This window comes from Haliotis rufescens, unplaced genomic scaffold (genome assembly GCF_023055435.1).
Source record: "Haliotis rufescens isolate VD_foot unplaced genomic scaffold, xgHalRufe1.0.p SCAF_1, whole genome shotgun sequence".
Taxonomy (NCBI): Eukaryota; Metazoa; Mollusca; class Gastropoda; order Lepetellida; family Haliotidae; genus Haliotis; species Haliotis rufescens.
In genome coordinates this window covers 28927292-28950188 of record NW_025963779.1, presented here as the reverse complement: position 1 = coordinate 28950188, position 22897 = coordinate 28927292, and the positions used below count along the sequence as shown (strand labels likewise).

The 22897-nt window shown below is 40.6% G+C and overlaps 1 protein-coding gene across 1 annotated transcript in view; it reads left to right on the top strand.

The window, feature by feature from the left end:
- The window catches only part of LOC124149505 (U3 small nucleolar RNA-associated protein 15 homolog), a 119581-nt gene that overhangs the window by 29053 nt on the left and 67631 nt on the right, over positions 1 to 22897 (top strand). Inside the window, exons 5-6 of the mRNA XM_048394290.1 lie at positions 3330 to 3384; positions 3976 to 4101. Coding sequence (XP_048250247.1) covers positions 3330 to 3384; positions 3976 to 4101 — 181 coding nt within the window. The remainder of the gene's footprint in view (positions 1 to 3329; positions 3385 to 3975; positions 4102 to 22897) is intronic.

Genomic DNA, 22897 nt, shown 5'->3' with positions numbered 1-22897 from the left:
TCTAAAATATATCATTGTGAGACTGTACTGTATGGTGTGAAATCAGTAAGATATGTTATATTATAGATATGGTTGTGGTTTATAAGATATTAAAAGGCAATCAGTTTTCATACAAAGAAATTCAAATCACTTTATGATTTTTTGTAAAAGAAAAGAAATCATGGATAATTACTCAATAAGGAAATGTTCCAGCTGTAGCAATTTTATCACGGAGGCAGCCTGTAGTGATTCAACCTTTTGGGGGTTTCGTCGGCAGAATTGTCCCAGAACTGCATGTATGTCACAAGAGCTGACTGTCAAATGAGGATTTTGTTGAACAGTGTTAGCCTGGCCTGGTGTGTCATCTTTCCTCAACGGCATTGATAAATGCTCATGACATCAACCACTGGTTTGCTTGGCCCACATTTGATTATTTAAATGCTGTGGTAATGTACCTGGAACTTTGCAAGCCACAATGTAAAGCTACTCTCATTCAGTCAAGTGAAACAACAACTGATATCACAAACAAGTCTTAAATGCAAAATTGATCAAAAATTTAGTGTTGCAAATAACTTTTCATTTTAAAATTTTAAAAAATAATATTTTTCAAAAATATGCACAGGATTATTAAAATATAAATTAACTTAGGCTAATAGAACACGGGACTAGCGTTGTGACAAACACACTTTTTTCCTAATAGTACTAATAGATTTTTAAATATTTATTTGTGTTTGTATTCAATTTAACTAAGACTAAAATGATTCTTGTCTTCTCACTTTGTGTTAGAGGAACATGATTAATGCCCAGCTAACCAATGTTAACAGTGCAATATTTCTCTGAAAACATTCTAAACACTTTGATGGTTTGGTAATGAGAACTTTGACTGGGACAACTAATTCCAGATGTCTGTGAATTGACAGGAATCAATGGAAGATACCAGATGAGGAAATGGTTCTGGAATTCCTCGATGGTTTTAATTTGTGGAATGGTTAAAGGGAACGTTATGATTATACATGTAATAACAATTATTTTGTTATAAAATATGCATAGTCATTCATAAATGTGAGACATAAAAATTCAAACCATTTGTTTCAATCTTTATTAAACATTATTAATCACGTGGTTTGTTTCAATCATGTGGGACATTTGTTAATTATATTTTTTATATTTTGTTCACATCAATTGAAATGTAAATTTTAACAAAATGTATCCTATGTGGTCAAAGAATCTATTTTTAAGAAAGGGACTCAATCCTGCACATATTGCAATTCTAGGGGATATAGACTTGGAAAATTAATTTTCAGAAAATAAATTGTGGAATTAAACCTGTGAACCCGTTTTGTGCCCACATAGTTTTGTCTTTCATCGCTGGTCAGAGGGTTCAGGTGTATCATCTTTGGAACGACTGTTTGTTTATTTTCACACCTGGTTAATCTATTGTCCAGCATTATAGCGTCCTCGACCTGATTGAAGGGTTGAGTGTTACCTGTGTTGTGATCTCCGTTGACGGTGATGTATTGAGGTCGGGACGGTGCAGATCAGCAACAGTATCCAGCCCTGGGTTATCATTGTTTCCACAGAGAACCAACTTACTTTTTCATGTGTTTTGTAAACTCACAAAGGATGGGCAAAAAAGCAGGAAGTTTGAAATAGAAAACAATCGTGTGATTTGACTGTATTGTTTGATGGTAATCTACAAGGTGATGCAGACAGACTGCAGGAAAGACCTGGCCTATCTGCGTCAGAAAGACGAACATTGTCAGCAACACCAGCCTTGATATCCCGGGTGAAAATCTAACTGACAGACATATGCAACTTCATTAGCATGGAAGTCTATATTAGTAATATCAGGTTGCGATGGGGATACAGTTTTGACCAGTGGATGCTGATGGAGATGTATTGTTTGTTGGATGGGGTGAGAGTTGATGAACAAGCTTGGGTAAAAAGAAAGCATTTTTTGAGATTCTCAATTGTTTTTCATATAAGATATCTTTCAAGATGGGTATCACGGCAAACATTTTGAAAAATATACTTTTGACAAAGTTGGCAGTTAGAACCATTCTGAAACTTCCCAGCATTTCATGCATGGGATTCTTGGGTGGAATTGGTCCCAGGAGGCCCATACTAGTTGTCAGGAGAGTGTAGGATCTATATATAAAAGATAATTTGTTCCAGAAAATACTGAAAAAAATATAAAGAAAAAAAAATATGTAGAAAAAAATTGTTTGCTGGTTATGCTGGATGTGTCCTGAAAAAAATATATGTTGAAAATAAAATTGTTTGGCTTCCCCTTTCACAAAAAATTGTATATCTTCCAGCAGTGTCTAAAGCAGTGTCTAAAGCAAAGCGTTCTCTGTCTCCAACAATAATCACCACTCCTAGTTTATAGTGTTCTGAATATTGTATATCTTCCAGCAGTGTCTAAAGCAAAACGTTCTCTGTCTCCAACAATAATCCCCACTCCTAGTTAATAGTGTTCTGTTTGCCTTTGTTTTATAGACGTTTATAAGTACAACAGACTATGTACACAATCCCATCATAGTACTACATGCTGTGTGTTAGTGTTTCAGTTACTGTAGTAATAGTTAGAATGCCTCCAGTCCTGGCCCATGGTGACTGTCACTGCCTGTTGTAAGTTGGTGTCGTTGTGGCCCAAATGTCAGAATGGTTGTTCTCAGTAATTCAGGATCTGTTAGTATTATGTTTTTCAGATGTATGAACCACATCAGGACAGGGATATTATCAACATGTTTCTCATTATCACTTAAGACATGGTTTGTGAATTAGGTTTTCAGGGCAGATGAGAATTTTTGTTTTTGTACATCTGGATTTGCTATGAGTTCTGTAATGTGAACATTGTCAGGATTTTAATGGAGGGGTAGAAAGAATAAATGTTGTCTGTTCCACTGCTAAAGAGGAAACTGAAAAGCTTGCGTTACTGATCCCGTTTCACAGAGCTATCAGTTTGACTATTGTAAGCCTATGTACAATCATCTTAATGCTAATATCCCTTGGATGAACAGGGTTCAAGGCCCAAACACAAAGCTATCTTAGTACTGAGGTAATCATTTGTGAAACGGAGCCCTGATCATTTGAAAGTAATTTATTGATGAGAATAAAAAAATTGGTGGACTAAAATGTTTTTCTGCCTTGTTCAAGCATCGCTTATCCTTTGTTTTCATGAAATTCATGAAATATAAAAAAACTATGCAATGTTTAAATCATGAAACAAATATCTCTTATATTTTGCCAACCATAAAATATCTGTCGTTCACGTTGTTCCTGGCCCTGCCTTGTCACCTGTCATGTTAATTGATGTCACACACTGACAGCCTGGTGTTGTTCCCCAGGACTACGTGAGGTGCGGCGTATCCAGCATGGCCAGCACAGACATCATCCTCACAGGTGAGTCAATGTGGGAATCAGGGCTAGGTAGCAGAAGAGTTCTCTCCCTTTATTGCCAAACTTGGTCTTGTTGAATCATCAGTAAACTGCATTTCACCCTGTGAATTAATTCACAGGCTCTGATTGATGAAAATATTGTTGTATTATTATTGCTTTGGCTGGGAGGACTGGGGGTATCTTAAGTGATTGTTTAAATGAAGAAATAGACAATCATGATTCAGAAATACTTGTATCTACATGCTAATTTCGTTCTCATGGTGTGAATGTCCAAGACTATTTCTGTTATGTATGTAAAAGTATTCAGACTTATGGGACCTCTTTAACAGAAATAGTACCAGTAGGTAATATGAAATTGTGTGGAAAACAGTTCAAAATATACAGGAAAAATCAGGGAAATACATTATGACAAATAAAACAAGTTAGAGTCAAATTCCTTCTGAAAAGAAATATATTATATGTGTAGTCAGTATCTGCCATAGCTGCTTTTTGTGTTAAGTGTTCTGTCAGATCTTCATACGTGGTGAACAAAAATAATGATTTTCTCTTCCCTTGTGAGTAGATCGAGCTACTAACAGTGTGTGTTTTCTACAGGTTCTTATGATCACACTGTTCGGATGTTTGACACTCGGGTGAAGGGAAGCGCCATGACAGTCGACCATGGGTACCCGGTAGAGAGCCTTGTCATGTTCCCCCATGGCAGCATCTTCATGTCAGCAGGTGGGTGGTACACGTGGTTGTCGGGGAGCACAGTTCCACCTGAAATGAGGATTGGGTGGTTGTGATGTGTGACCTGGTTAATTGGGTTGTTGTATCCAATAAAACTCACTCAGTCACTCACTCACTCAGTCACTCACTCACTCACTCACTCACTCACTCACTCACTCACTCACTCACTCACTCACTCACACACACACACACACACACACACACACACACACACACACACACACACACACACACACACACACACACACACACACACACACACATGAAGATCCGGGGCTGAATAGGCCTTCAGCAACCCATGCTTGCCGTAAAAGACAACTATGATGATGTCATTGAAAAATGCACTTAGTTTATCATTAAAAACATAATTAAAATTTTTCTTTTTTTTTAATAAATAGAATGCTCCTGGTTTGGAGACAACTGGGATGGTGATATTTGGCATTATTATAGTATGTCCAAAACATTATGGCACTTCCAAACAAATATGAGCAATTCTTTTCGTCAAACACATATGAACGTTATACTATAATTATGAAATATCTCCAAGCCAACACCACTGAGAGTCAGTCAGCGGATGGTTCCACCTAGATGAATCATCTCCTCTTTGTAATCACTGAACTCACTCAGCAATCAAAACTGGAATTCAGAATTGAACAAGTATGTGAATCTAGACAATCACTATCTCCATCGCCACGTTAGAATGGAGTCTTTGGCTCCTGGAGGAAGTGGCGTTATTGATGCCAGGACAAGCCGACATATTGTCTTCAGCAACATATTTACCGTATTCGACGTAATAAGCGTCCCGCTCTAATAAGCGCCCACGGCGATATTTGATAATATATATTATAATATATATAAGTGAACAATCCCAATTAGCACCCCTTCCGATTGATCAATGTACACAAGACTTATATATTCGTGTATAATATGCACGCGTGTGTTATATGCACCCTTAATTATGGGCAATAAAATTCGGGAAAAATATATCTGTCGTATATAAACAGTTCGGACCGTCAGCATAAACCACGAAATTTATCTTTCAACTCTTTTTTTTCATCCAAAATAATATTCTAATAAGAGCCCCCTGTTTCTAATTTTGAGAGCGCCCTGGGCGCTTATTACGTCGAATACGGTACCCCTCAAACTTTAATTAGCAGTGCCACTGTATGGAAAAGATTTTTTTTAATTGTACCATGAAAATGCAACATCTTAAGCAAGTTGTGATGTTAATTAAGTTTTTCAAATTACAAATTTAGATCAGCGTGGTGGGTCGAATTTTGTGTAATTGTAAGGCTGAGTTGGTTGTACCTCTGTTGTTCATGCACAACGTTAATATTATTCTGTCAAAGCATTCCATGGAATAGAAAAAAACAGTTGTAGAAATTAATCTGAAACATTTACAATTGATAATGGTGACAACACAGGACACCCCTTCTGCACATAAACACCCCCCCTCCCCCCCCCCCCTCCAATTTGCCTCCCTTAGTTATAGCAGGATCCCAGATAAGCACACACTTTGAGCTTTTCCCATTAAAAGCTTATCTGTGAAGATCTGGGTTAAAATTGATCTTCAGCAACCCATGCTTGTCGTAAGAGGCAACTAATGGGATCGGGTAGTCAAGCTCGCTGACTTGGTTGATGCATGTCAGTGTATCCCAACTCACTCATAATGGTTCCCCAACAACTATTTCATTTTATATGAAACACCGCATTGGTGATCAAAATTCCACTATACTTTTTATCTACCTCTAGGAATTTTAAAAAGTGTTTGTATTCTGTCTTTAAGTTTGTTAAAACAAACAATTGAGAATGTTGACATTTGAAACCTCGATGGTATGGGTAATGATCTGCAGTGGGACTGATGTGTTGTAATATGGATAACAGGACATGCATTGATGTATGCCACAATTTGCTCAGGCACAGTTGGCGATATTACAACCTCACACACTGATTTGTCTAACAGAAATATCCTTCATTGAAAATAGATTTTTATGAAAAACTCATAATACTCCTCTCAGATTAAACTTGGGAGCTTAATAGGTAGTAATTACATTTTTTCCTACCATTTGACTTTGTAAGTTTATTTCATGAGGAAACTTTGGCAAAGTCATCTGTTATAGATGAAAACTTTTACTAACTTGTTTTTAACATGCACGTGTGCCAGAGCGTTGGTTTTGATTGTGTCACCAATGAGTTTAGCACATTGGGCAGGGTCGGAGAGAGCGCACTTCTTCCAAGTTGAATGATTGTTGCAGAAAAAGTTGGCGAAGATTATCAATATATGACTATGACAAATGATGTGAAAATGAGGCAGCCATATTGCTCTGTATGTAAATATTAATGTGCTAACGTGTCTTATGCAGCAAAACAGACAGATTAACCATGAGAAGAAGCGATGAAAGTGTTTTTTGATGATTTCCCTTGCACATAACATCAAAAAAGACATTTTAATTGGCCAGCTCCAGCCAGTAATGTAAACAAATAAACGAACTTTGATTACTGATCAGCCCGCTTATGAAGTTGTCGATTTGAAAAGTTGTTTTTGAATTTGATTTTTTCTTTATTGTGTCAGAAAGCTACAAAGCCACAGGGAATTGCCAGTATGATTTAACATCACTGTGAGAGTGTGTTGATGATTTATTAACAGCTCTTGATGCATAATGATAGTAGCAGGTAGCAGGATCCAGTCTGAAATAAATGTGTGATACACATCTGTACGCAGGAGGAGTGTTCATGGGTGTACACACACATGTATTGGGCTGGAGGCACCTTGACGGAAATATGCTGGAGGGAATGGTAGAATTGAAACATTTGCATGAAATTAATAAATATTTACAAAAGGAAAATATTTATAACTCACTGAAGAGCCAAGTGTAGCCTGCCCTGACATTAATGTGATATACACATGGTAAGATTGTGATGGATTGTCTGTGTTTGCGTGTGTTTGTGTGTGTTTGCGTGTGTTTGAAGTGTGTGTGCTAGTGGCCTCCTCCAGTATTATAGAGTAAAGTACCTCATTCATGCTTTCACGTTTCGGGGTGGGGGTGGGGGATGTGGGGGGTCCCTTTGTGTAAGGTGCCATAATTTGCTGTGCAGAGTTGTGTCCCTTTGCACGCTCCAAACTTATGATTATAGGTTTAATTCTCGGTTTTGCCCTAATTATGTTTCTAGGTTTTTCAGGACTTTATCCAAGCCCATGGGTTTCACCAAAGTGGTAAATGACTTGCATCACTTCGGGCTTCCCTCCCACAGTTAGCTGGCAAGCTGTAATATAACTGAAATACTGTTCAAAACAGCGTTGAAACCAACTCACTTCACAATTCAGTGACATTGGCCTTGTATCTAATTTACTGTGGAGAGTTGTCCCCCTTATGCATGCCACGATCCTATGATCGTAGGTAGGAAGCCCAGATTCACCCTGATCATTTTCCGCACCAAACCCATGCTTGTGGATTTCAGCCAAGTCGATAATGTCTTATATTTCAGTTACTTCCTTTCCCCCACTTTAAGCTGACAAACTGTGATATACCTGACAATACTTTCAGAATCCCCCTGTACCTCATGCTTGTTGTTAGTTTCCATTGACATGGGGATTGGGTGGTCCGGACTTGGCTATTTGCATGACATCATTCCCAACAGCGTGGATTCATTGTTTTCAGTCACTGTTTTGTGGATATTGCTGACTCTATCGTTAAGTGATGATTAATGTATGTGAAGGAAGTGTTGATTCCCAACAGAGCTTCATCCCACTAAGCAGTCTTTAGAGATTGTGACTCTTGCTATCTTGTGCTTGTAAGACAGGATGTGCTACCCAGTGCTTGTATGACACGACCCCCTACCCTGTGCTTGTAAGATAGGACCTGGTGCCCCGTGCTTGTAAGACAGGACCTGCTACCCCTTGCTTGTAAGACAGGACCTGCTACCCCTTGCTTGTAAGACAGGACCTGGTGCTCCGTGCTTTTAAGACAGGACCTGCTACCCCTTGCTTGTAAGACAGGACCTGCTACCCCTTGCTTGTAAGACAGGACCTGCTACCCCTTGCTTGTAAGACAGGACCCACTACCCCGTGCTTGTAAGACAGGACCCACTACCCTGTGCTTGTAAGACAGGACCCACTACCCAGTGCTTGTAAGACAGGACCCACTACCCTATGCATGTAAGACAGGACCCACTACCCTGTGCTTGTAAGACAGGACCTGCTACCCTGTGCTTATAAGACAGGACCCACTACCCTGTGCTTGTAAGACAGGACCCACTACCCCGTGCTTGTAAGACAGGACCTACTACCCTGTGCTTGTAAGACAGGACCCACTACCTCGTGCTTGTAAGACAGGACCCACTACCCTGTGCTTATAAGACAGGACCCACTACCCTGTGCTTGTAAGACAGGACCCACTACCCTGTGCTTGTAAGACAGGACCCACTACCCCGTGCTTGTAAGACAGGACCTACTACCCTGTGCTTGTAAGACAGGACCCACTACCTCGTGCTTGTAAGACAGGACCCACTACCTCGTGCTTGTAAGACAGGACCCGCTACCCTGTGAGACAAGCCAGAGGAGAGAACTCTATTTGGATGAACTGTTGCTCTTCACTTCATGATGATCATCAAATTAATATAGCAGTCAAAGGGTTAAGGAAATACAGTACAACTACCGTATTCACCCTGTGCCTTGGTGCTTACAATATTGACATGGAGGGGCTTTCCTTCACCCCATACACAAACATTTGTTGTCAGAGATCCAGTGGTAGAAAACACACTTTTTTGATCAAATATTGTACAGTTATATGCCCCCTACACTGCTGTGTTTTCTGTACAGAGATATCTACACACAATCATGTAGATTGTTGGGCGTGTACATAATGATTACTTACAGGTTGGTCTTGAACCTGGTCACTGGGTTCTTATGGGAGTAGGGTGCTTTATACAGTGAATACAGTATTGTTTTACCAAAGTACCAGGTTATAAAGACATTACTTGCTCGTTATTAGTTACTTCTCTCACAACGGCTCCATCCTTTTACCATTCTCATTGCTGTTGTGAAATGTTTTAATGGTGTTAAAAGATAACAAGGTTGGTTGTATTCTTAACAGCATTTTTTAAAAATAAGAGAAAGCTTTGCAGTTTTAAAAATAATCTCACAGACTTAGGCTGAGCTTGATTATATATTACTGAAAAAATATGTACATCATTTAACGAGTCCTCACAGGCTAATCTTTAAACAGAGAATCTGCTTATCATAAATCATGCAGTCTTTTACCGTAACAGAGTGTTAATTTTCAAAATGTTCTCAATGTTTTGTTGTGAGATCATTAGCAAAGCATGTATTCACCATTAAGCGGCTCTCAAAAATAAAATAGCTATGCCAGCATTCTCACCTGCATACCGTTTCTCTAAAACAATTTTATTTTGGCAATTTTCTAGCCAGTTAGTAAGCTGACTATGAGTATCCCACATGTTGTATTGGGTGGCCCTGGTAAGACAATAGCACCATGTAGCCACAGACTTTATGGTAGCCATCAGTGTTTGGCAACAACAAATAGAAATAAACAGACTTGAAGGTAAACACACATGATAAAGTGATGGATAAGTTATAGTGAGTGCTGATACTGCTCCAGATAAAACGGATGAAAGTGATCCTCTGCCAGGACTATCTGAAAATAATCTGCCTCTTCTAAATGTCTGTTGCCATTACCCAAAGAATGCCATATGATATTTCTACATTAACTCTTCTGTGAGATGTACTATGATGAATGCTAGTTGACCTCTGGGAGAGGGAGGGGGTGGTGTGGAGGGAGTGTCTGGATGGGGATTAGGGACTATGAGAATATGAGAACTATTTTTATGTTATCTGTATTGTAGATTCAATTATGTAGATTGCTACTTGGGTACAGTCAGGGTAGTGGGCCTGAAGAAGGAACGTGGACTTGAATTTGGAATCAGGGACAGTTTCAGTGGAAATAGTGACTTTGATCTGCATTTAGTTGTACAATAGATATAGTCTGCACCATATACATGCTCTTTTTTTGTACTAGGTCCCAAGAGGGGATTTTGGTACAATAAATATTCTTGATTCTTGATTCTATACTATTAAATTCCTGAAATACTGATCAAATAAGCATTTAACTTTTTTTTACAATTAAAATTCTTGATTTGATACTATTAAATTCCTGAAATACTGATCAAATAAGCATTTAAACCTTTTTTTTTACAATAAAAATTCTTGATTCTTGATTCTATACTATTAAATTCCTGAAATACTGATCAAATAAGCATTTAACTTTTTTTTACAATTAAAATTCTTGATTTGATACTATGTAATTCCTGAAATACTGATCAAATAAGCATTTAAACCTTTTTTTACAATAAAAATTCTTGATTCATGATTCTATACTATTAAATTCCTGAAATACTGATCAAATAAGCAGTTAAACTTTTTTTACATTAAAATTCTTGATTCTTGAATCGATACTATTAAATTCTTGAAATACTGATCAAATAGGCATTTAAATTTTTTTTACAATGAAAATTCTTGATTCTTGATTCTTGATTCGATAGTATTAAATTCCTGAAATACTGATCAAATAAGCAGTAAAACTTTCACTGACTTGTGCATGTAGTTCTTTGCAGAGTGCAGTGTTTGGTGGTTGTGTATGGGGAAGAGTGTTAGGCGGACTTGATGGGACAAGGTGTGATCTCATTGCAGGACTCTCATAATGGGGGGCAAGATCTCACGATGGAGTTGTGGGGTGAGATTCTGTGCTTAAGTCTTCTAATGGAGGAATGTAGAATGAGATAATGGGGTTTAACATCTCAGACATTAGTCCTAGATGAACATTCTGCAGCTAAAATTACAAAATACTGCGATATATTCTGCAGTAAAAACAATATTTATACAAACTCATTATTTGGAAACTTGAATCCACACCCGAAATAATTCCCCAAAATGTCATAAACAGTGATCATTGGATGCATAATGTAGACGATAATTATTTTTGGTTAGATGTAAACATGGTTCATTTCAAAATACCACAAGAACGTATGAAAGTGAGAAATATTTATTTCATATTTTGTTTTGTAGCAGGATTTGTATGTTTGAAATACATGTTAAATGTTTGGGCATCATCTGGGCATGTGGTGGAGTGAGATAATGGAGTTAATCTCTGAGACATGTAGGTGGAGTGAGATAATGGAGTTAATCTCTGAGACATGTAGGTGGGGTGAGATAATGGAGTTAATCTCTGAGACATGTAGGTGGAGTGAGATGATGGAGTTAATCTCTGAGACATGTAGGTGGGGTGAGATAATGGAGTTAATCTCTGAGACATGTAGGTGGAGTGAGATAATGGAGTTAATCTCTGAGACATGTAGGTGGGGTGAGATAATGGAGTTAATCTCTGAGACATGTAGGTGGGGTGAGATAATGGAGTTTAATCTCTGAGACATGTAGGTGGAGTGAGATAATGGAGTTAATCTCTGAGACATGTAGGTGGAGTGAGATGATGGAGTTAATCTCTGAGACATGTAGGTGGGGTGAGATAATGGAGTTTAATCTCTGAGACATGTAGGTGGGGTGAGATAATGGAGTTAATCTCTGAGACATGTAGGTGGGGTGAGATGATGGAGTTAATCTCTGAGACATGTAGGTGGAGTGAGATAATGGAGTTAATCTCTGAGACATGTAGGTGGGGTGAGATAATGGAGTTTAATCTCTGAGACATGTAGGTGGAGTGAGATGATGGAGTTAATCTCTGATAGGTGTAGGTGGGATAATAGGGTTTAATCTCTGAGGCAAGAAGGCATGGGGTTAACATGATTGGGTCTGACATCTTATTGAAGCAGATATAGATGTGGATGGATTGGCAAACTCTGACCAACCAGGAAATCAAAAGTTTAGGTTCGACAGGAAATGGTGTGGGGGGATTGGGGGGAACAGAATGGAGAAGTAAGTTCAGTATATTTCAGAGCAATATATGAACCAGGTATGTTTTTTGAAAAAGATACGTTTGCCTGAGATATTACACCCCAAAGAGTTAACTTTTATTAGACAAGCAGGATGTCTTGAAAATTGTATTGTTTGGCTCTAACAGAGAAAAGAATGTATTGAATCAGTGACAAAAAAAGCACAGATCTATCTGGTAGAGTAGAGTAAGCTGACCTGTGGAGGAGGTGACAGAGTATGTGGGAGAATCATGGTGCCATGGAGGGCAAGTCAGCACCACAGAGACAACCACATCATAAAAGACTGTGTGTTGTAGATGACGCTGAGATAATGCTTGACCAGGAGTCCGCACAATATGGTAGATATCAAACACATGTGCAGTCCACGTACAAGGGTCATTGGGTCTAACCTGCTACTTCACATCAGGACATTGGGCAAAAAAAGGTCTTGCATTGTTCTTGCTATCATCCACTAGTATTTTCTAAGACTGAGCATTGTTCTTGCTATCATCCACTAGTATTTCCTGAGACTGAACATTGCTCTTGCTATCAGCCACTAGTATTTCCTGAAAAATGCTTCTTGTCATCCTGCAGGTCACATCAAACATGCCTTGTGAACAACTTTGGTTATTAGGTTTTATTTAGTAATCTGCCACCTTAACCCCCATGGATGCTAATGAGTTTCAATTTGTTTTTTTCCTTCTGATGAAGAAGGGGCGGTCGGGTAGCCTAGTGGTTAAAGCCTTGGCTCGTCACGCTGAAGACCCGGGTTCAATTCCCGAGATGGGTACAATGTATGAAGCCCATTTCTGGTGTCCCCCCGCCGTGATATTGCTGGAATATTGCTAAAAGCGGTGTAAAACCATATTCACTCACTCACTCATTCACTCACTCACTCTGATGAAGAAAGAAAAGGGTGAAAGAACTTAATTTTCTTATCAGAAACTGTCCTAAGGGGTTGTATTTCTGTCAGAAAAAACAGAAAGGGAGAAAAGAGTCTGAAAAGGAGAGTGACAAACTGAAGGACGAACTATGAAACAAGTCTATTCACCCCCTCATCTAAAGGGAAGGATAATCACTGAATGTTGCATAATGTTCTGAGAGAGGTGGAGGCAAGGCGCCTCAATTCGCTGTGCAGATTTGCATCCCTTTGCCAGAAACCTAGGATTATGGGTTTGAATCCCGGTTCTCCTGGATTATGTTTCTGTGTTTGTCAGCACCAGACAAAAGTATTTTTTTGCATCACTTGGGGCTTTCCTCCCACATGAGATATAACTGGAATACTGTTCAAAGCAGCGTTAAACCCAACTCACTAACTTTTTAATACTCGATATCCCCTAACTTAAAACAAATTACAAAGCTTGAACACATGTAAACATGTCACTCTTAACAGTGTTGTATGGTTTAAACGTGTATCAGATAAGGGCATGACACTTACACAATTACCACAGAGAGATAGGGAAATATGCATGATAGTCCGATCTGTCTCTGCATTAAGTCTATTACTGTTTGCACTATGATGAATGCTTCCTGACCCGAGGGAAGGGGGGGAGGGGGAAGGGGGGAGGAGAGAGTGACATGGAATGTCGGAAGACAGACAATATAGATTATAACACCAGATGTATCTGGAGAAATATGCATTCTTATCAATCTATTGCAATTGACGCTTCCTGAGGTGGAATATACAGGATCACATTTCAGGTTTGCTTCAGTATGGTATGCCTCATAAATTGGATTATCCCTGTTACTGCCTCGCTTGTTATGATCAGTTGTCTGCTGTAAATACATCCTTCTCCCACCATTGGACAGTTACAGTAGTTATTTATGCGGGCACAATCTTAATGGAGCGGAGATCGTCCGATAAGTGCAAGCAATGTAAAATCAATTAGTTCCCAGACCAACGACATCCACCCAGATCTGATAAATCATAAAGAAAAGGCTGCGATGAAAGGAAGTTTTTGGCTTTTCAAATCTTAAAAATGTCAAGAAAAAAATTCCTCAATTTTACCATTCTTGAGACATGTCAATTGTAATGTAGAAGGGAAAAGTATAAATGACACGGAGAGATACTGTTGGACGACTGTTTCTCCGGTTGCTAGGCTCCCAGAGATGTTGGTATGGTGGAAGATCTGTTACATGCCAATAGTTTTCTTTATTCCCTTGTTTGACAGAGTGTCATGTATACAATAATCTTGGGGAGAATAATGAATTTCCCAGTTCATAAAATAACAACACAACATCTGAAAGCAATATTCAAACTGAGCATTTGTGATATGTATTTTCAGTTCTTTGGTGCTTCTGATTTCGAGCAACTTTTGATTTTTTTGTATCTGCAATACTAGATTAGACAAGATTGCTTTCTTTGAACAGTAATAGAGACTACATTTGTGAAATTTGTTTCGTGAAATTTTGAATTGAAGAATTATTTATATTTTGTTTTACAGTTTTCGGTGTATGGTTTAAATGTTAGGAATATGGATATTTTTTGTATTATCATGGTTATTCATCTGTTGACATGGCTATGATTCTTTCTTGATTTATGAAACTACCATATTTGTCATGGCACAAAGAGTATCATTTACATTTTTTTATGTATGTTCATTTTTTATTTTCAAGTAAAGTTCTTCTTTTTTTTTCTGTCCCAAAACTGAATATTAGGCAAGAATAAACTTAAATTTTATGTATTCATTTTTTTTTAATTTACTGTCTTAGCTAATTTTCTATGTACACAGTTATGAGTTTTGTTTGAGGTGACTATGCTTTTCCCAGATAAATCTAGTGCTGGAGATAGTATCTGTATTGATGTCAGACCAAGTATGTCACCTGTCACTCCTCTCTATTGAGGGCCCCTCCCACCTGTCAGGTTCATGATGATTCAAATAAAGTTATCATTATCAAAATCTCACCTGGCCAATTCAAGCAGAATAGTAAAGTTAATCCCTTTTTTAAGGCAAGACAATGATCTTCTTGATTCTGGCTCTTTTCAAATATCTCATCAATTATTCCTTGTGAAGGAGGAAGTTGCGGGTAAATAATGGGCACCTTTTCATACTCTGAGTGTTTTTATCATGGTGTTTTTGTATGTGAGGAATTTTGAACTTGCCTGGATTCAAATATTGATGAATATGTTGTGAGGGTGGCATGTGAAGAGGTGATGAACGGCAATGATCTCGATGTATCTGGTCCAGTTCTCATCAATATCAATAGTTGTATTGGACTGACAAAAACAGTTTTTAGCTTCTTTCTTTTATATTGAGTAAAATCAATGCAATGATAAATCTTTACCTTCTTTTGTCATTAAATCTGTAAAATCACATTTGGTGCAGCGATTATTGGAGACAGAAAATTTTGAAAGTTGGGGTTTGACAAGGAAGTTTACTTGCTCCTAATCTTTCCTCTTGTAATTATGGAACGAAGAAAACCTTCCCACTTCACTGCTGAATTAGGACTAGAATAATTGATTGTAGCACTGCATCGCCTCTTTCCAACAATTCCTTTGGATGATTTGATGATCAGGCACATGTTACTGTGTGAAGGAATTTAATTATCTGGAAGTAGCTAGCTAGCTAGCTAGCTAGCTAACTAAGATTCAGGGGTAGGAAAACAAGAAGTGTTTTATCAATAACAATGTCGTTTTTGATATGCCACCAGTTGATGCAAACATATCAAAACCCTTCAGTCTTTAGAAAAAATACAAGTCACTCAAATTTAAATGGGGAAAAGATATGACAAACACATTTTTATTTTGTTGTGTCCTCAGGAAACATGTGTTTGTGTAAGAATTAAGATGCTTATGTATTATGTATTTCACCCTTATTTGAAGTTTGACATTCTTGATTTATGATTGTCACAAGATCTTGATGTATGATTTTATTTTCATTTTTGAATTAAAAGCAAACAACTTTGATGTTGTAAATGTAACGAATCAAATTACCCCAACCCACACTTTGAAAATAAATGTGCCTATCAGCAAAAATTGAGAGTGCTACAAGAAAATGTGACGTTATGGGCGAACTTTGCTTCCTGAAATGTAGTGGAAAATGCTTCTCTTTTATGAAAGTAATGAGATGGAGTTTTATGATGGCTTCTGATAGCATGTGTTTGTCCCATCGTGAGGTCTAGGTTGCACATATTCAGTGTATACTAAGTAGAAAGGCTATTTTATATTTACAAGGGACTAAAGGGGGATATTATTCATTTGCCATGCTTCCTCCCCCGAATGTGTTTCGCAGCCCATAAGATGTGGCCCATTGAGAAAAAGCATGATTATCGGACATAAAGCATGGGCGAAAAAGTGTAAGGGATGAAATAGGCTTCCGTCAATATGCATCTATAGATAGATGTAGTGAAAACAGCACAAAGGCCTGGCGGTTGATATAGTCTATCATTCGGGCAAATCAAAGTATCGCATTGCACCAGCCCTGCCATTTTTGCTGCTCTTAGAAGTTTATAATAGGCAAATTTATATCACCTTTACGGCTAGATTCAACAAAGAGAAAGCGAGAGGCCCTGGAAAAGCATTTACTGTGAACTATCACACATCATAAATCTAAATGAGACATGAAGGCCTGGCCTATGTGGCAGCCTCTGACCTGATACATAGATGGGGGAGGGGAGCCTGCTGGGGGGACAGGGGCTTGGAAGAGAGGGGAGAAGGGCTAATCAGCTTATAGGTGTGTGGTGGGGGGTTTCATAGGGGAAACTGTTTATTATGGAATTAAGGAGTGGGGTCCACATAGGTGGCTTGGGGTTGGGCATGCCATTCAGTCAGAACATGGTAACCCGTCATAAGTAGGAATCACAGGGTTCATTTTACATTGGAGTGATAGCGGTTGTTGGGAGTCAGATGGAGGAGTTCTAGAGTCTACATGGATGTATAGGGCTGTTGGGTGGGGAGTCTTTGAGGGTGAGATCAGTCTACATGGATGTATAGGGCTGTTGGGTGGGGGTCTTGGAGGGTGAGATCAGTCTACATGGATGTATAGGGCTGTTGGGTGGGGGTCTTTGAGGGTGAGATCAGTCTACATGGATGTATAGGGCTGTTGGGTGGGGGGTCTGTGAGGGTGAGATCAGTCTACATGGATGTATAGGGCTGTCAGGTGAGATCAGTCTACATGGATGTATAGGACTGTCAGGTGGGAGTCTTTGAGGGTGAGATCAGTCTACATGGATGTATAGGACTGTCAGGTGGGAGTCTTTGAGGGTGAGATCAGTCTACATGGATGTATAGGGCTGTCAGGTGGGGGTCTTTGAGGGTGAGATCAGTCTACATGGATGTATAGGGCTGTCAGGTGAGATCAGTCTACATAGATGTATTGGGCTGTCAGGTGGGAAGTCTTTGAGGGTGAGATCAGTCTACATGGATGTATAGGACTGTCAGGTGGGAGTCTTTGAGGGTGAGATCAGTCTACATGGATGTATAGGGCTGTCAGGTGGGGGTCTTTGAGGGTGAGATCAGTCTACATGGATGTATAGGGCTGTCAGGTGAGATCAGTCTACATGGATGTATAGGACTGTCAGGTGGGAGTCTTTGAGGGTGAGATCAGTCTACATGGATGTATAGGACTGTCAGGTGGGAGTCTTTGAGGGTGAGATCAGTCTACATGGATGTATAGGGCTGTCAGGTGAGATCAGTCTACATGGATGTATAGGACTGTCAGGTGGGAGTCTTTGAGGGTGAGATCAGTCTACATAGATGTATAGGACTGTCAGGTGGGGGTCTTGGAGGGTGAGATCAGTCTACATGGATATATAGGGCTGTCAGGTGAGATCAGTCTACATGGATGTATAGGACTGTCAGGTGGGAGTCTTTGAGGGTGAGATCAGTCTACATGGATGTATAGGGCTGTCAGGTGGGGGTCTTGGAGGGTGAGGTCAGTCTACATGGATGTATAGGACTGTCAGGTAGGGGTCTTGGAGGGTGAGATCAGTCTACATGGATGTATAGGACTGTCAGGTAGGGGTCTTGGAGGGTGAGATCAGTCTACATGGATGTATAGGACTGTCAGGTGGGGGTCTTTGAGGGTGAGATCAGTCTACATGGATGTATAGGGCTGTCAGGTGGGAGTCTTTGAGGGTGAGATCAGTCTACATGGATGTATAGGGCTGTCAGGTGGGTGTCTTTGAGGGTGAGATCAGTCTACATGGATGTATAGGGCTGTCAGGTGGGAGTCTTTGAGGGTGAGATCAGTCTACATGGATGTATAGGGCTGTCAGGTGGGGGTCTTTGAGGGTGAGATCAGTCTACATGGATGTATAGGGCTGTTGGGTGGGGGGTCTGTGAGGGTGAGATCAGTTTACATGGAAGGTATGGGGCTGTCAGGTGGGGGTCTTTGAGGGTGAGATCAGTCTACATGGATGTATAGGGCTGTCAGGTGGGGGTCTTTGAGGGTGAGATCAGTCTACATGGATGTATAGGGCTGTTGGGTGGGGGGTCTGTGAGGGTGAGATCAGTCTACATGGATGTATAGGGCTGTCAGGTGAGATCAGTCTACATAGATGTATAGGGCTGTTAGGTGGGAAGTCTTTGAGGGTGAGATCAGTCTACATAGATGTATAGGGCTGTCAGGTGGGGGTCTTTGAGGGTGAGATCAGTCTACATGGGTGTATAGGGCTGTCAGGTGAGATCAGTCTACATGGATGTATAGGACTGTCAGGTGGGAGTCTTTGAGGGTGAGATCAGTCTACATGGATGTATAGGACTGTCAGGTGGGAGTCTTTGAGGGTGAGATCAGTCTACATGGATGTATAGGACTGTCAGGTAGGGGTCTTGGAGGGTGAGATCAGTCTACATGGATGTATAGGACTGTCAGGTGGGGGTCTTTGAGGGTGAGATCAGTCTACATGGATGTATAGGGCTGTCAGGTGGGGGTCTTTGAGGGTGAGATCAGTCTACATGGATATATAGGGCTGTCAGGTGGGAGTCTTTGAGGGTGAGATCAGTCTACATGGATGTATAGGGCTGTCAGGTGGGGGTCTTTGAGGGTGAGATCAGTCTACATGGATGTATAGGGCTGTCAGGTGGGGGTCTTTGAGGGTGAGATCAGTCTACATGGATGTATAGGGCTGTCAGGTGGGGGTCTTTGAGGGTGAAATCAGTCTACATGGATGTATAGGGCTGTCAGGTGGGAGTCTTTGAGGGTGAGATCAGTTTACATAGATGTATAGGGCTGTTAGGTGGGGGTCTTTGAGGGTGAGATATGTCCAGCTTTCCTTTATACTATTCAGCCCTTGATCGGGAGTATCCAGATGGTATCTGAATGTGTATGATTCCTTGGATATGTTGTCCTAGTGATAGTATTTGATATTGTCATGGAACTGAAGCAAGTGCAGCTTCATTCCAAGTTGTTTAAACATAGATACACAGTTCAGTAAGTTAATTGTTGTCGTCATGTTTCGTCACAGTGGGGGATCAATCTCAGTAGTCCTATCAGATGTTGAGTAGTATATTTCATGCTTGTTATCGCAATAACTTGTTCTCATCAGACCGCCTCCGTGGTCTAGTGGTAGAGCGTCCGCCCGGAGAGGGGAAGGCCCGGGGTTTGATCCCCGACCGCGTCATACCAAAAGACGTTAAAAGATGGTACTTGTTACCCTGTCTGGCGCTCGGCATTAAGGGGCTAAAACAAGGACTGGTCGGCTTGGAGTCAGTATACTGTGTCTGAGTGGGGTATTCATGTTAAACTGCGGCATGGTATCTCAGTGAGCTAGCACTATAGTTCGGCATCAGTCCAGACTAGTACAAGCAGCCACACAAACACACACGACATGCACGTCGCTATATAAGTGCAATAATCTTGGACGCGACGTTAAACCCCATTTCACCTCACCTCACCTTGTTCTCATCACTTGTAACCTGACTGAAACAAGGCTTCATGTTGTTTCTACTCACTCACCCAGAGTCTCCGTGTGTGTGTGTGTGTGTGTGTGTGTGTGTGTGTGTGTGTGTGTGTGTGTGTGTGTGTGTGTCTGGTGGTAAGCTAAGAGCACCTTGGGGGGGATTCACAGATGTCTGCTTTTACCACATTATTCAACAATCAACATGGATGCCTCTGCTCTGCACATCTTCAGTGTAACAGGGATCAAATTGAATTTGACAGCTTCTGAACTGCCTGCTGTAATCATCTATCTTTACCACAAAAGTTGTCTTGAATTGAACCATATTCTGCTACTCATGAACACAGCACTACCTTATGACAATGTCTAGCATCATATTTGATCATTGGCTCACCACGTTCCACTTGCAGCCTTTTAATACTGAAAAAATGTGTTTCTCAATATTAAACATCTTTTCCAGATAATTAGAGGGATTTTGGTGTACTAAATATTCACTTTATGCCAAAGCTGTTTACATGACTGAAGCCAGCATCCAGATTTTGTGTACCTAGTCAAATTCTTCTCAATTCTTCTGGGACGAATTTTATGCAAGTCTAAATATCTGTTCCAAATAGTATTTGAAGATCAGTTGGGAATGACTTCGCATGAGTAGAAAGATGATATTGTGCTCTTTTTTTAGAAAGGTTTGTATGACAGATCAGGGAAGATGAAGTATGACAATTGAGGAATTTGAGATTCTTCCTTTTTGTGATTGTGTCATAAACAATAAGTGAAAAGTTACTGAATCTCTCTCAGGTCACAGGTTCCTCTCACCACAGCTGTAAAACATTAAAGTTGAAAGATTTTTCTGAAGATGGAAACAATAACAGTCCAATCAGGCTGGGATCTTTGCCTCCTTATCTTGCTTCTGTAGCCTGGCCCATGTTAAATAGCTTGATATGTCTTTATCCCCCCTGGGGCGATCATACCCTTCCAGTTACCAGGGGGTACAACTAACGCAGAGGGGACACTGAAAAAACTCTGATATTAGACTGCTTGTGATAAACCTGCTCACAGCATTGGGCCGAAATAGTTCTTTTTGATGACTGGTTTTAATAAAACTCAGGATGTCTGCATGAAGAATGTAATTTTGTTTTGCCATTTGATGAAATGATATTAACATTTGTGTGTGTTGAAACTGTGCCAATGAGACCCCCCTTGGGGGCTTATATCAAGTACATCGAGCTTAATTCCTTCCTCTCAAGATCGTATAAAACGTAGGTTCATAATTGACACAGACTTTTCCAGCGATCATATTTCGATGGTGTTTCAGAGAGTGTATATTGAAGCTGATGTTGTGTGTAATAGAACTATAATTGATTCAAGATTACACCCCTGTAGGTAGAAGGCAGCGCGGAGGGCTATTTACATGTCGAAATGAGATTTCCGTTGTCTGGATACTTTATTTTGCAATGGATGATCAGACTTTAAGCCAAAGCTTTGGATGGTAGACAAAACATGGAAGACAAATATCTTTCCAGCTGAAGTTTGTGACACTTTCTCCAACTTCTGTGGAATACTGCCTTCAGTGCTGATGGTGGAAGACATTAGTTGTGTTGAGCTATTTGAGGCTGATGGAACAGTTAGGCTGGGTTTCATGGAGTAGCTATGATTGAAGCTTTCTTCTTATGTGCCTGTTGTTATCCTGATAAACATCATAGCATACCACTCATATTAAATGTGTTCCTCTTGGGGGCATCTGTTGGTCTCTTCTCCTGGCCCCTCAATCTGTCACCTCCCCCACTGGTGTATCCCCTTACTTCCCTCCACCCACAGGCTCAGGACCCTAACCCCCCTACTAGTCTATCCCCCACAGACACTGGCCTTGTCCCATAACACCCCATTCCCTCCTTCTACTTGTGCATCTCCCTACTTCCCACCACCCACAGACTCAGGGCCCTGTCCCCTCCTTCTACTAGTCTATCCCCCACAGACACTGGCCCTGTCCCACAACACCCCATCCCCTCCTTCTACTTGTGCATCTCCCTACTTCCCACCACCCACAGACTCAGGGCCCTGTCCCCTCCTTCTACTAGTCTATCCCCCACAGACACTGGCCCTGTCCCACAACACCCCACCCCCCTCCCTCTACTTGTGCATCTCCCTACTTCCCTCCACCCACAGGCTCAGGGCCCTGTCCCCTCCTCCTACTAGTCTATCCCCCACAGACACTGGCCCTGTCCCACAACACCCCATTCCCTCCTTCTACTTGTGCATCTCCCTACTTCCCTCCACCCACAGACTCAGGGCCCTGTCCCCTCCTCCTACTAGTCTATCCCCCACAGACACTGGCCCTGTCCCACAACACCCCATTCCCTCCTTCTACTTGTGCATCTCCCTACTTCCCTCCACCCACAGACTCAGGGCCCTGCGACCTCTCCCTATGGGTGTATGCCCCCCCCCCCCCCCCCTACAGACTCGTGTACTTGTCCCCTCCTTCTACTAGTGTATCCCCCACAGACTCAGGGCCCTGTCCCACAACACCCCACCCCCTCCCTGTAAGCCCTCCACCTATATTCTTTTCTCTCCCCCTCAGTGCTGTGTCCTGTGTGTCCTAACGGATGTGTCATGTGGAAATTCTTGTTTAAGTTGTCTTTGATCTAAGTGAAGTTTCAAACCAGTGTCTTTTCAAATTTGTATCAGTGTTCCTAACAGAAATGCATATTTGACATGACAGTTTGAAAGCAGCAGTTGGTGGGGTTTTAATCATCTTTTCAAGAATTGCTTCAAAACCTGTCCAATGTTGTCAGACTTCAAGCCAATTCCTTTCCATAAGAAAGTAACAACTTCTATCATGAAGACACAACAGCCTCAAATCAATAACTGCCTTATTTGAATTTACTGCAAGGTCCAGTCCCTTTTTCCAATGACTCTGTTGACTCGGTTGGCCCAGTTGTCTGAGGCACCATTATTCACTGTGGAATTGCCAGTGTCTGATGGTCATCGGTTTGAATCCCAGATGTGTCCTGAT